The sequence below is a fragment of the Ranitomeya imitator genome, chromosome 10 (assembly GCF_032444005.1).
Source record: "Ranitomeya imitator isolate aRanImi1 chromosome 10, aRanImi1.pri, whole genome shotgun sequence".
NCBI lineage: Eukaryota > Metazoa > Chordata > Amphibia > Anura > Dendrobatidae > Ranitomeya > Ranitomeya imitator.
The window spans coordinates 139,124,095-139,139,380 of NC_091291.1; the positions used below are offsets into that span (position 1 = coordinate 139,124,095).

Genomic DNA, 15,286 nt, shown 5'->3' on the forward strand with positions numbered 1-15,286 from the left:
ATGACCCAAAGGGAAAGAACTATCCTGTCCTGGGCTATCCTTCCCATATATATTGGGGACTAAAGGGACATTGGGAAGGAGCCATCCTGTGCTGGGCTATCCTTCCCATATATATTGGTGTCTAAAGGGACATCGGGAAGGAGCCATCCTGTGCTGGGCTATCCTTCCCATATATATTGGTGTCTAAAGGGACATCGGGAAGGAGCCATCCTGTGCTGGGCTATCCTTCCCATATATATTGGGGACTAAAGAGACACAAGGAAGGGGCTATCCTGTGCTGGGCTATCCTTCCCATATATATGTGTCTAAAGGGACATCGGAAAGGAGCTATCCTGTCCTGGGCTATCCTTCCCATATATATTGGGGACTAAAGGGACATCGGGAAGGAGCCATCCTGTGCTGGGCTATCCTTCCCATATATATTGGGGACTAAAGGGACATCGGGAAGGAGCCATCCTGTGCTGGGCTATCCTTCCCATATACATTGGGGACTAAAGAGACACAAGGAAGGAGCCATCCTGTGCTGGGCTATCCTTCCCATATACATTGGGGACTAAAGAGACACAAGGAAGGAGCCATCCTGTGCTGGGCTATCCTTCCCATATACATTGGGGGCTAGAGACACCAGGAAGGAGCCATCCTGTGCTTGGCTATCCTTCCCATTTATATTGGGGTCTTAAGGGACATCAGGAAGGAGCTATCCTGTGCTGGGCTATCCTTCCACTATGTGATTTTGACTCAAGGGGCAAGAAATATCCTATTCTGGACTACCGTTCCAATGTATATTGGGATCTAGCGGGACGTAGGGAAGGTGCTTTCTTGTGTTGGGCTATCCTTCCACTGTGATTTTGTCCAAGTGGCCCATTGGGAAGGAGCTATACTGGGCTCTCCTTCCCATATGTGATGGGGTCCAAGTGGGCCATCGGTGAGGGGCTAGCCTGTCCTAGGCTATTTTTTTTTCCATAAGTGATAGCTCCTTCCTAATGGCCCACTTGGATCCTATTTTGTTCTGGGGTCCAAATAATCCAATAAGAGAAGAATAAACTATGCTGTGATGGGTTATCCTTCCCATATGGGTCATAGCCAAGTGTGCAGGAGCCACCATTCCTTCCCATGTCCTTCCTGTGGGGTCCTAGCAGGTGGCAGAATCTGTGTCCTAGGACGAGTCAATGATTCGATGCTCAGGCCGGTGCTGGGACTGTGCCCAGGATGGGTCTGCGCGTTACCAGGTTACATAGGAGGAAGGATGTGAAATGTAATTCATGGGTGCAAGTCGCAGAGTGGTGAAACCGTCCTCTTCTCGCTCAGGATCCTGCGATTTCCTCACCGCAGGGTTTATTAGGACATAGGCAGCTGTGAAATAAAGGCTGAAGAAAGACATACAGCATTATGGAGGGGCCACAAACACTTGTCCTGCTCGGCTTCTTCTCTAGTGCCCTCCTACTCGGTACAGACAGGGAAATCAATGAAAACAGACACGGGGATAACTGATAAGACCGGCGCTTTATTCTACAGCTGGAGACAAAATGCATTAAGAGGCACATGTGGCCTAATACAACTAGTGCGTCTATTGGACTCTCCGTGTGCCAGAAAATGACATTTCAGCCACAAGGTGCCGCCATCTTCTGCTGCACATTATGGGAAATGCTCGGTATGGAGAGGAGTTTGGCCTCTTTTTTACGCCTCAATCACTTCTGGAAAGGGCAAAAAGCTGCAAAATTTAATGCAAAATACCCCTGCTGACAAGGTTTGTGGCCTAGAAAGAATGATAAATAACATCTTCACATGAGTTTGGGGCGGTGAAGGTTAAGGGGGTAGACGGGAAGGAATAGTGGACGTCTCCCCAGTCTCAGAAAACCCATTCTTTAAAAAGCAAAATACAAAAGGTTAAAAAAAAGGTTAAAAAATCTACTTTCCCGCCCCTGTTTCCCACAAGATTCTTACAGCGTTGATAAAGCCTCATTCACACATCAGTATGTTCGATAAGAATTTCATCGGGATTTGGCAGCCAAAAATCAGGAGAGTCTCCAAAATACCAAAGATGCGTCAATCTTTCAATTATAGTTTTTCTTTGAAAGTTCCACTCTTGGCTTTTTCATACAAACTCTGATGCAAAACTAATATCGCGTGAATGAGGCCTTTTAGATTTAGACGTGTTCCAGAATGGGCACAGGGTTCTTTTTCCTGCTCATATGCCGTACAGGAGTGTAGGAAAGCCTGGTGGGAAGCCCTGATCAATGGTAGCCACACTGGCCGCCACTCAGCTTTCCCTGCAATATACAGAACTGTGAGACGAGGACAATTCATGGATTTCTAGGTAAAGTTCCTTGTGTTTGTAATCTGGTGAATCCAGCGCAACACAAGGAAGCAGCCGAGATCTCAGATGGATCTGTGGGACGTGAGGACACGGCTCCAGCATGTCGTCATCTATTGGGCCCGGTCTGGGAGGAGGCAGAAATCTGCTGAGTCAAAATGACTTATTAAATCAGCTGGATCGCTTCCATAGCCAGCGGCAGATTGTGGCCTTCATGTTTATATTGCATCTAACCCTAATCCCCAGCAGCGGCCAACCCTGCACCCAACGAGCGCCCTGGATCTAATGGTTGGGCTAGGTACACAGTGTCCGTGGCTATCGGTAGGCGCGTACGTGCCCAACAGTGGCCACAGTCAGGATGGGTACCATGGCATCTGGCCAAAATAGGGAGAGTGTGTGTGTGTGTGTATATTGCGTCTTTTTGCATTGTCCCTCTCCATAATAACGTGCATAGTCTGTTTTACCGTATAGGAACGAGCCACAAACAACTTGCAGACGGATACCGGGCAGACGGCGGAATAAAGGACGGCTCCCGCCTTATACCGGAGGCTCGGGGTACTTGGCGTGCACAGCTTTTCTTTGTACAACACCACTCAAATGAAAAACTATAATTCCACGAGATCTGACTGCTCATTTCCAAAACTACAAGGCTATGTGCACATGTAGAATGGTCCACTGTGGATTTTTCCGCAGCGGATTTGATAAATCCGCAGGGGAAAACTGCTGCGGTTTTTCCTGCGGATTTATCGCGCTTTCTACTGCGGATTCCGCTGCGGTTTTACATCTGCAGTTTTCTATTGGAGCAGATGTAAAAACCGCTGTGGATTCCACCCAAAGAATTGACATGCTGCGGAAAATAAAACACTGCGTTTCCGCATGTTTTTTTCCGCAGCATAGGCACAGTTTTTGATTTCCCATAGGTTTACATTGTACTGTAAACTTATGGGAAACTGCTGCGGATCCGCAGCAAAATCCGCAACGTGTGCACATACCCTAAAAAGGTTTCAATTTTATTTGGTGTCAACACTGGAAATTTCTGACAATTTTACAAAATGTCACTTACATAAAAAGTGTTTTATATAGAATAAGGTGTCAGGGCAAAGAATTAACCTGAAGCTCCAATGTTAACCCCACACAACTACCATTTATAATACTTACAGTCATGGCCGAAAGTGTTGGCACCTTTGTAATTGTTCTAGAAAATGAAGTATTTCTCCCAGAAAATTATTACAATTCCTCATGCTTTGTTATACACGTTTATTTCCTTTGTGTGTATGGGAACAACATAAAAAAAAAAATTGGCGGTTAAAAAAAAAAAAAAAAAGGCAAACTGGACATAATTTCACACAAATCTCCAAAAATGGGCCGCATAATATTGTCGCCACCATTTCAAAATTGTGAGTATACAACTTTGTTTCCTGCATGTGATGCTCGTTCACATTCACCTGTGGCAAGTAACAGGTGTGGGCAGTATGAAAATCACTATATATCACAGAACATCAAACTGTCTTTTATCCACAAATTATAAAAATTCACCAACCAAAGTGGATTAATATGATAAAATATAAGTTTTTAATAAATTCTTAAAATAGTAATATGATTCCGCCATGCCAGGCAAAACTGATTTAAGGAGCAATATAGCAAACGTCCTGAAAATCAACATTTTTTTTCTAGATAAAAAGAGACTCATGTCCATAATTTTATTGTGAGTAGACGGTATCTAGAAAGACGGCTCGCTATAGTGATGTTATTGGAACCGTCAGCACCAACCGGGATGTGCAATAACCCAGCTTTCTGCGGGGACAGATATTGTCCTAGTGAATGGCGCTTATTAGAGCTGTGCAGTAAAGTGTCAGCTAATAAACAATAACAAGAGTCTCGTGATCTGAACACTGAGACCTCACGCCGTTAATGTCGCAAATGGGAGCTGTGAATTACAGGAAAAGGGGTCAGGGTATGTGCACACGAAATGAATGCATTGCAAATGTCGCTGCACATTAATTACAAGTAATATGAATGAAACGCTGCGCATTCTTATCACATCTGCAGCTTGTCAATTAATGCTGCGCATTCTTATCACGACTCCAACCTTTGCAAAACTACAGCGATTTTGCAATGAAATTTGTATCCTATGGAAATTCTGCAGAGGATTATTCCAGTGTTTATGCTCCCGATTGCCGACCTTCAATACCAGGCACTACCAGTAGTCAGGTGCGGCGCTGTTTTGGGGGGAAAGCAGCCATGTTTTTCTAATCTTGGTCATGCAGGTGAATACATAAGACACAAGGCCCCGAGTTGTTAATGCACGGCTTGTACTTTTATTGTTAGGCTTTGTTCACTAACATTTCCAGTGGTGCAAGATTACCAATACACAGAGTTATATATATATATATCTGCATTGCACATCTAGGCTATACAGCAAATGGATCAGAATTAGTACAAATACATGATATATTTACATTTTGTATACTCAAGCCCACACGTCCAATTATATTTACAAAGTAAAACACAGAAATTAAAACCGTGATGAGAGTTTCCGTCCTGTTTTTAGAGAGATTAATATGTCCTTGCTGTTTAATGGGAGTATGTAACCCTTAGACTGCCAGGAACCTTACCAAGCGTCCTCCTGTGCGAGGCACCAGACGACGGATCTGTCAGGATGCGGCCTGTGCATGACATCATCGGGGCAGGAGTGATGTCACCGGCGTAGTCACGGGCTGCATCCTCCTACAGTGCCACCGATAAGGAGAGGTGACCTACGGACGTGCCCCGAATATTACCGGCATCTAAGACTGCACACGTTCCGTAAATCCGGGATTTGGAATTAACATAAAACCAATATTTCTATTAAAAGATTTTTTTTTTTAATTTCACTTACATAAAATGGCGACTGCTTTGGTCCAATAAAATATCCCATGTCTGGCAAAGGGAAGACGAAGCATCACATGGTAAGTGCGTGAAGGAAGCGGGTCTTAAAAGAAAGCATAACCCCACCGCTAACCCCCGTATTACTACATCTCAGTGCTGAGATAAACATGGAGGCCTTCTTCTAGAAACAGCGCCCCATCTGTCCACAGGTGGTGCTACAGCTCAGTCCTGGTCACTACTGCAGTACCAGGCACCGCCTGTAGACAGATGTGGCAGCGTTTCTGGAAGAGAACAGGCAAGGTTTACTAATCCTAGACACACACTGTAAACGAGTTATTTATGGCCGTAGGCAATTTTAGGCTTAAAACCTGATAAATCCCAAATGTTCCCTTTTTTCCTTCTACTAAATTCAGGGTGGTAGTGAGGAATCAGCCCGATCGTAGTGTAAGAGTTGAAATTAATTTTTCATCTAAAAAAAAAAACAAAAAAGTTCCTGGAGCCAAGACATTGACTCTGTAATCACAGGTCATCGGCGGTGACATCGGCCCGGCCGCAGGTTTTGGTTCCTTCTCTAAATCCAGTGCTTCGATCAGAAATCATAGATAGGTCTCCATTTGTTCTACAAATTGCCTCCTCTGTGGCGCCCCCTACTGGTCTACACCTCTACCTACATGGAAGGGCAAATAGTGGTTAATCCTACAATAACAAAGCTGTACAAGTGTGCTGAACATAAATGTCCTAACACGAGATGTGGATGATGTGACAGCGGCTGCTTCGGGCTGACGGCTGCGGATTGAACCCACCATAGGCTTTTCTAGGTGGTCTTAAGCCAGAGCGACAGTGAACCCCTCTCGCAGCTTGTCCGTCAGACTACGGAGGACATGACGGGCGGTTTGGTGGTACAATGTAATCATATTAGGTTGGCGCCTCTCTGGAATCCGGATGTGGATCTGCTATATAAGACATCTGCCATGATCGGAATGGAAACAAACAATAGTGGAGAAAGTGACAGGCACATTCCCGGTTGTGTATGGACACCGCCATCTTTCAGAAGCAGCGAAAAGATATATTAGTTCCCAGGATACTGGCCCTTTAAGCAGTCGCAGGTCTGTGGAGACGAGATCGGCCCTTTGATTAGCTCCTTATCAAAAGACAAGTAGTGGTTTGTAATCTGGTGCTAAGGATCAAGTGGATCTCACCATAGCATGCAGCGCTCTGCAAGACCGAGCCGGCGCTGTCAGGACATCGGGGTTCAGCGCTGGGGTAATTGTTAATCGAAGGCTAAAACTTGTGAGTTAATGAAATAATGACGCCTGATTTCTGGAGGAGGAAGGACAAAATGTAGGAATAGATTCCAGATAGCACGGCCAGGTGCCGCCATCACTACAACTCCCAGCGTACAGCCCTGAGTGCATGCTGGGAGTTGTGAGCTCTGATCTCCAGTCTCATATACACCCCACTAACCTTCCTGCCGGCAGAAGCAGAAATCCTTCATTTCACCCACGAGTCCGCGGCGGCCTGAGACGGCGGTGTACTGTGATATGCATAGTCCGCTCCCCCGCCAAGGTGCGACGACAAGCCGTCAATGCCGTCCTCTCCCCTCCATCATGTGCAAGTAAACGCAGGCATAAATACAATACACGAAACACCGAGAAACAACGTAACGGCCCTTTAAATCAGTAAACAAGCGAACGACGGACTTTGCTTTGATGTGAAGCCAGAGCGCAGGATAAAAGGGAAAAATGGCGTAAAAACTAAAGTGCATGCGTGTCAATTTAAAGCTGTGGTGACGGGAACATCCGTCACAAGGTGCGGAATAAAAGGGGGACAACGACCAATAAACTGTAGAAGTAGCATTTAATGGAAAGAAGTGACATCATCTGGCGCCTAATATTAGGGCCACAAACGCAGAACCAATATTACAGGGAGGCAAACTGGGCAGCTGTCCAAGACCCTCATTTAACAGGGGCTGCAAATTGCAATACACAGTATGTGGTGGCATTATATGGGAACTGAATTGCAGTATTATTTAGGAAATAAAAGGCTGGATTATATGGTGCCATCACTTGGGATTAATGGTGAAGTGGTAAGTAAAGTTGGAGCCCTACTTTACATATTATTATTATTATTATTATTATTATTTATTATTATAGCGCCATTTATTCCATGGCGCTTTACATGTGAGGAGGGGTATACATAATAAAAACAAGTACAATAATCTTGAAAAATACAAGTCACAACTGGTACAGGAGGAGAGAGGACCCTGCCCGCGAGGGCTCACAATCTACAAGGGATGGGTGAGGATACAGTAGGTGAGGGTAGAGCTGGCCGTGCAGCGATAAAAAATAACATATAAAAAAATATAAAAAAATAAAACCGATAACTTGACTACTTTTTCTATGTATCATTAGAGTGCAGGTCCTAAGGATACTTCCATCTAGTGGGTCCATGGCGGTGCATATAACAGGACCTGATAGTCCGCCACCAATGTATGCAGGAAACGCCGGGGACAGGAGACATCAATGGGGCAGGAGACGGGCTCATGTTGACCATTTAGCTTTACCAGCAAGGGACTTTCTGCTTCGGGCCCTCCTCATCTGGAACATGCTCGCTGGGTTTGCTGGCCCATGGCATGATATATACGGAAGGTCACAGAGCTGGCTGACTCCGGACGTGGAGGGGGGCTTCCATCAGAAACTCGCTTGTATAGTTATCCAATAAATCTCTCTGCGATTGCTTAAGGTGCATTCACGACAATCTTGCTGCTGATCACCCGATGAAGGAGCAAAAATCCTTGCTCGTCGAGTGACATGATCTTTTTTGCTGCACAAATTATCGTTCTCGGCAGCACAATGTCTTGTGTAGACAATGGCAGCTCACTGAACGTCCTACTCCAGACTGGTGGTCGTTTTGTGCTGCCGGTGTAATATATAGGATATATTGTATATTACCTGCATACACTGGAGGCGGCCATGAGGCTGATACTGGCAATATCTGGGGCTCCCACCTATCGAGCGTCGATGGATCAGGGGTTGGCGCTATTGTTTTGGTTCCTGGTACGGAATTTGACTAAAGGAAACATCTCCATGGAGGTTGTCGCCCCCGTATCCTCCTGGGGGTCCTCCAGGGTCCCCGGATTCCTCCCGCCCTCCTAAATCATATGGGTGGGTGAGCGGGACCGATGATCATTTCTGTCCGCTGCTGCGGGATATATTAGCGCCACATAAATAAAGGTTTGGCGGTTCATCGTGTTAATCAACGCTCTGGGATCACTCGAAGCAAAGACCGTAAGACATTTTGTTTCCTCTAAACCAATATAATTATATATATATATAATATGTAGAAATATAAGTTTATATCAAGGCTATCACCCATTTGTTGTGGGAGCAAGTCTGCAAATCTCTGCAGGAATCCGGTAAGAGAGAAAGGGTTAATGTAACATAACTCATCATCAGACCTTCCAGCTGACAAGTGAAGTTCTCTGGGGGGATCATTAAGGGTCTCTGGAAAAACCTTCAGAGATGTGGTCGTAAAAACCAATGTACATTGTGCCCCTCCCCCGCCCCACAGAGTTACCGGATTGGTCGGGGTGAGTTTTGCTTGACGCACATGCAGCTTTTTAGGCGAGCGCATTTTTTTGTCCTGAGACACTAGATGGTATAAAACAGGTTGTAAGATGCCCCCGCTGTAGAAAGGGTTGGCGTTCCTGCTCCTTTCCTTCCGTGTGACCTCCTAGTTACAGATAAATAAAAGCAGCATTTCCCAAATTGTACAATTTCCAAACATCATTAAAAAAAAACATCCCCGAATTCTGTTGTGCATTAAAGTCCGAACATTGGAGGGCACCGGTCCCGGTCCGCGCAGCTCTGCAGGGCACGGGACGACGGTGCCACGTACACATAGAAGCCGAGCAACGTTAAGAACGTTAAGGACGTCTTCAGAAGTTTCAGAACTTTCCGACAGGCAAAAACATTTTCTTTGGAGATGGGAGTGAGAGGACAGGGGGGATAATATGAAAGTTTCCACTCCCAGCCTGAATTTCTAGCCCCTGCGCAGGATTGGTCACAGTGCAGCCACTGGCATGGGCGATGCCGCGGCTGGAGGAGAAGAGACAGAGAAAGTCGTAGACGTGGGACCTCCCGCCCTCCCCAGGAGTGGTTAGCAGCACGACGAGAGATACAGGAGGATCAGAGACATCTTGGGGAGAGCAGGAGGTTTCCCACAGCTGAGAAAAATTAAAAATTATGGGAGGCGAAGAAAAATGCAAAATGATGCACTTCCCGACAGACGAGTTACGCTACAGACACTAGAGACCGCCAGGAAAGTAGGGAGTGGGGGAACACGTCCAGAAGAAAAGAGGGCGATCGGGAGTCCGTTTGTCTCTGTCCTTTCTTCTGTGGTCGGCCACATGCGACAAGTTGGGTTCGTTTTTCGGCACAGACGGAAGAGGAGCCGGGGGAAAAGCCACAGTTTTACAGACAAGAAAAAACGTCAAGAATCACAAAATGGGGAGAGGGAGTTAACCCTTCACGCTGGATGGCGACAAGCTGCTCAGAACTTGGACAGGGAACGACGTCTTGCGAGTTTCGATCTGCAAATATCAGAATAAATCACTTGGTCAACACGTGGATAAAGCGAGAAACGAATATCTCCGAAACCGCGTCCCGTGACCAGGGAGGAGGCGGCGTTATCCTTCTTCCGTACTCACCGTATTGTACCAGCTAGCAAGGGGTTAAAGGCGTAGAGCCAGTCGTTCATGTCTTTGTCGTTAGTGGCCTGCAGCAGGATCCCGCGGTGCTTGGTGCAGACGGCAAAGATGTTGGGACTCTGAACAATACAGGAGAGTGTTAGGCAAAATCTGCATAAACGACCGTATACGAGAAATGATGGGGGTTGTAGTAGTGACAAGTAACAGCAATTCTGCCTTGAGACGAAGAACTTGATGATTGTTAGTCAACTAGACTGTCGGACATGACAAAGCTCGACAGGTGCCATGCTACCAGCAAGAAAGGAAAGCAACATGGCAGCGGCCGACCCACATCCCAAGCTACAGAATTAACCTCTTCAGGACCAAAAGCTGTACAAATAAATACTAAAGTTGGTGCAAATCGACTCGCACCACCCGGTCCACCGGCCACAACAGTAACCTCAGGCTGCTGAGCGGGAACTGTGAGAACCGCCTCTTACCTGGTGACAGGTAAGAAAATAACATTTCTACAAAAATAGTAAAAAACACAAACCAGAACAAAAATATATACTGGTAGTATATTAAAAAAAAAAAGTTAGTTGGGGCCATCAAACCTCTGCACGAAAGCGCTCTGGTCTGCTAAAGAGTTAATGAGAATACCCTAGAACGTAGTCAATCTGACCTTCACCATGGCCTGTTGGTCCTCGCTGTACTCCACTTGCGCTGTAGACAGGTTAATCAGACATCGCTCCACCGGATCCTTGTCACTGTTGTAGATGAAGACGTATGGACGCCGGACGACCACGTACTGCTTAGCCCAGGAATGAGACTGAGGCTCCTTGAAGTTTAAATACCCCTTTTTAGAGACAACCGAGCTGGGGAGAAAAGAAACGGGTTCATTCTATAGCCGAGGACCGACCACCTGACAAGGACATGTGTGTGTCCTGCTCATCAGTCTCTCATACCCGGGTCTCAGCTCTTCGATGTCGGGTACTAGGTTCAGGAACTCGTTCTTGCCAGCGCGGGCCAGGTACGAGCTTTCTACTGGGGGAATGATATGGAACGGTTCAAACTCCGTGCATGGGCTGGAAGCGCGGGAATTGGCTTCAGGGGTCCTGTAAGATACAGCATGGATGAAGCTGGTGTGGGGGCAGCAGGTGTGTAAGTGTACCCGAGTGGCAGCTTATCACTCACTTCTGATCTACGGAGCTGCATCTGGAGTCCGCCAGCGATGGACAGGTAGACGATGGGGTGAGGGTGGCGCTGCTAAAGCTGGAGACTGATGGGTCACGGCCGATGGGGGAAATATCGGACAGCTGGAAAAGGGAAACGTTAGAGTGAAACTGATAATCGGGTCAAAAAAAAAGAACAATCAAGTCTTTATTTGAAAAGAAAGGGATCGATATAGGGTCAGAAAAAAGTATGAGCAGTTTCTATGTAAAGGCGTCGTCTCTAAAGGGTTTTAATAAGAAAATTGCTAGTTTTTTTCACACAGGAAAGAAATATATCTTGGTACCGTGTTAGCCAGTAGATATAAAAATATTTAGAATTGAGAGTCCTCAGTGGTTGATACCTTTTAATTGGATTAATGGATTTATGTCTTCTTACATCAACTAAGGAACTTGCCCCTCAGACTATGAGGGGTCATCACAACAGAGACCCTAATCGCAGGACAATAAAACATTCCTTATCTAAGAACTGGCCCAATATTTATGGACGTAACTGTTTATCACTCATGGTAATTCTGCTTCATGTCACCTGTCTTATCCATGGTTTTTCCCCTTTTTTTTCTGTGCTATGTTGTGCATAAATATGTGATTCTTCAGAATTTCTTTTAGTCTTTGCCTGATGAAAAGACGTATGTAGTCTCGAAAGCTGCAATTTGTTACCATCTTTTCAGTTAGCCATTAAAAGGTATCAACCACTGAGGACTCTCAATTCTAAATATTTTTAGTTTTTTTCATGCACTTTACAATTTAACCCATTTATTAAGACAAGAAGACCCCTCTGAAGTTCAGGAGGGTCGGCGCAGCACGTCGGTGGCAGGGCACAATGCGCGGCTCACCTTACAATCACTGATGCTGTTGCACACTTGGGTCAGCTCCCGGTTATACGTGTGAGTCAGGAGCCGCAAGCACTGGAAGGAAAGTAATAAAGAGATTGGCCCCTGTTACCTTCAGAAATCATTAACACAAAGCCAAAAGTGAGAGAGAAAATGGAGGCAACGGTCAATGTGAGGGTCAATGTGCAGGATCTCGCCTACCTTAGTTGCCAGCTCCTTCTCTCGATCCACCAGGCTCTCGACGTCGGCGGAGTCGTATCCGCTGCTCTCGCTCGGGGTGATGGCACTTTCGAAGGTGGTGGTAGATATCTGAGAGGAGATGCTGGTGGAGGTGCTGAGCGTCCCACTGCTCAGACTGGGGGATATGGAGTCACTCAGGGATTTTGGAATACTGTCTCCGAGCTTCTCTCTGAGCAGGAGGAGATGCCGAGTCTTCTCCACCTGGAGGAACAGTCCGGGGGGATTGGTTATAGGACCCTCAGGATGAGTCTTGATAATATCTCTCATAAGTAACATTTGGGGTTATTTGTGTTGTTTTTACATTGTCTTGTTAGGGCGTGTAACACAAGATGATTCTGAACAAGTTTAGAAACCTAAACTTCTTGCCAGTAACACAATGTGCCAAAGATTGGAGACGTCTTCACCACAAAACTAAGTCCCTGAAGCAAAATGATCTCCTTGAAGATACAGCTGGATGAGATCATATCATATATTGGGTACAATTTGGGGATCGATGTGCTGTTCTGCCTCTCGGATTATGTTTATTGTGAATGAATGATCTTTAGGCTCTATGGAAGGAGATAAGCGGCTGCCAGACTCAATCAACCCTATGGAAAGTAATAGGACAGGAGAGCGGGATCCCATCCATCCACACAGCCTTCCTATAGACTGGTACAATGCACAGATAATATGGCCGTCGCCTCTCAGATTGTGATACCTCGTGTAACTGTTCCATCTTCTCCAGCTCCCACTGATGCTCTAATATCAGGCTGTCCCCGCGGGGTCTCCAGCCGGCCAGGTTCTCCTCCCCTCGGACATACGCCACTGAGGTGTCCAGGATCTTTCTTCTTCTTCTTTGCATTCCTAAATAGTAAAAAAATAAAATTAAAACTAAAAAAACAAATAAAGGAGAACTCCTCCAAAAAATAATTGGCTAAAACAGGGGTCTCAAACTCAGCTGGGTATAAGGACTGCACATAAAAAAAATTGAGTTTAGGGGGCTGCATTCTTTGCCAGACAAAGTGACATTTTTAGTGAAACCATTTTTATCTATACATCTTTTGATCATTTTTTATTACATTTATGGAGTGCTTATTTTCTATTTCTGAATGGCATTCATCGTATGGGATATGATAGTTTACCGCTTGGGTCATTATGGATGTGCGATAAACGTGCACTTTTTTTTGTTTAGTTTATATATAAAACAGCATTTTCAGGGGTTTTTTTTTCTACATGCTTACAATTTAGTTTCCCCCAATTGGACACATACAGTCAGTCTTACAATGAGTACCATACAGTAATTCTGGAAAATATCTTGTAGTAAGGCCCCATCCTGGTCCCCTTCTTGTAGTAACGCCCCATCCTGATCCCCTTCTTGTAGTAACGCCCCATCCTGGTCTCCTTCTTGTAGTAACGCCCCATCCTGGTCTCTTTCTTGTAGTAACGCCCCATCCTGGTCCCCTTCTTGTAGTAACGCCCCATCCTGGTCCCCTTCTTGTAGTAACGCCCCATCCTGATCCCCTTCTTGTAGTAACACCCCATCCTGGTCCCATTCTTGTAGTAATGCCCCATCCTGGTCCCCTTCTTGTAGTAACGCTCCATCCTGATCCCCTTCTTGTAGTAACACCCCATCCTGGTCTCCTTCTTGTAGTAACGCCCCATCCTGGTCCCCTTCTTGTAGTAACGCCCCATCCTGGTCCCCTTCTTGTAGTAACGTCCCATCCTGGTCTCTTTCTTGTAGTAACGCCCCATCCTGGTCCCCTTCTTGTAGTAACGCCCCATCCTGATCTCCTTCTTGTAGTAACACCCCATCCTGGTCTCCTTCTTGTAGTAACGCCCCATCCTGGTCCCCTTCTTGTAGTAACACCCCATCCTGGTCCCCTTCTTGTAGTAACGCCCCATCCTGGTCCCCTTCTTGTAGTAACGCCCCATCCTGGTCTCTTTCTTGTAGTAACGCCCCATCCTGGTCCCCTTCTTGTAGTAACGCCCCATCCTGGTCCCCTTCTTGTAGTAACGCCCCATCCTGATCCCCTTCTTGTAGTAACACCCCATCCTGGTCCCATTCTTGTAGTAACGCCCCATCCTGGTCCCTTTCTTGTACTGTAGACCTCATTACGACCATGGCCCAGTCCAGGAGCCGCTTTATTTCAGTTGAATGTGAGTTCTTGAACGCACAAACAAGCTCTCTGCACAACAATACCAGTCGCCGGCCAATCAGAGGCCAGCAGCTGACATCGGCGTGCCGGCGCATGGCAATGACGTCATAAGCCGCCGGGTCGCGATCATCAAGGGGTCTACAGTGCCTGCGGACCGTATAAAGCAGCCTTGGGCCGCATGCGGCCCACTTGTTTGAGACCCCTGAGCTAAAAGAACATTCTCATCCTTGTCCGTGATGGCACATTTCTAGTATGATCGCTGGCATCTGACTGCAGCGCTTTCATTCTCAGCATCAGAGATCGGACTCCCAGCGATCAGTGATGGCGTATCATTATACTATCAGATCATCACCTGTCGAGATGACAATCCCACTTTAAAAACGAACCAGAGAAATTGTGATGAGAAATAAAATATTTTACTGATCCCTATTCTTCCATAGTTGGCCGATACGTGCATAATTCGAGCGCGGTCGGACTCTTACCTGGACTCCCAGTGTCCGCCATTTTGCACAAACTGAGCTCATAGATTCCAGTTACTTTATTACTGCAACAGAAAGAGCCGATAATCATATGTACGGAGTAACAGCCGCGGTCGCCCCAGTACTGCTCATACGTCTGCCCTTTATACTAGGTCTACGCATTTAGCGCTCCCATCCGGCCCGGCGGTGTGCACCAATATTCCACATATCACCCACCCATATCACACTAGGTCCAATTAACCCATCATGGGAAAACCCTCAATAATTCTGGTACATATAAAGTAAGTATTTACCAGTCAGGGGACTTGGAGTAGCCGCTGCCAAAGAGACTGCGCAGGGAACGTGGAGGGGAGATCTTGGCATCACGCGAGTAAAAGACCATGCACACGTCCTTGGTGATGACGGCCGGCTGGATGCAATGGTCGAGCTGCGAGGAACAGAATCCAACGTTAGATTAAATTGCATAAACTGTGCACAAGGCTGTCGTAGAACACAGAGAAG

The 15,286-nt window shown here is 46.3% G+C and overlaps 1 protein-coding gene across 7 annotated transcripts in view; it reads right to left on the bottom strand.

Annotated features, from left to right (window-relative positions):
* Nucleotides 1–4,609: 4,609 nt before the first annotated feature.
* Nucleotides 4,610–15,286, bottom strand: part of KIF1B (kinesin family member 1B) — a 133,355-nt gene continuing 122,678 nt past the window's right edge. For all 7 annotated transcript variants that reach the window (XM_069741699.1, XM_069741697.1, XM_069741693.1 and 4 more), the window contains 10 exons: nt 15,079–15,212; nt 14,789–14,850; nt 12,869–13,014; nt 12,133–12,372; nt 11,935–12,006; nt 11,064–11,185; nt 10,835–10,984; nt 10,552–10,744; nt 9,891–10,009; nt 4,610–9,773 (listed from right to left, as the gene is read on the bottom strand). In XM_069741699.1, coding sequence (XP_069597800.1) covers nt 9,734–9,773; nt 9,891–10,009; nt 10,552–10,744; nt 10,835–10,984; nt 11,064–11,185; nt 11,935–12,006; nt 12,133–12,372; nt 12,869–13,014; nt 14,789–14,850; nt 15,079–15,212 — 1,278 coding nt within the window. In that variant the 3' untranslated portion in view covers nt 4,610–9,733. The remainder of the gene's footprint in view (nt 9,774–9,890; nt 10,010–10,551; nt 10,745–10,834; nt 10,985–11,063; nt 11,186–11,934; nt 12,007–12,132; nt 12,373–12,868; nt 13,015–14,788; nt 14,851–15,078; nt 15,213–15,286) is intronic.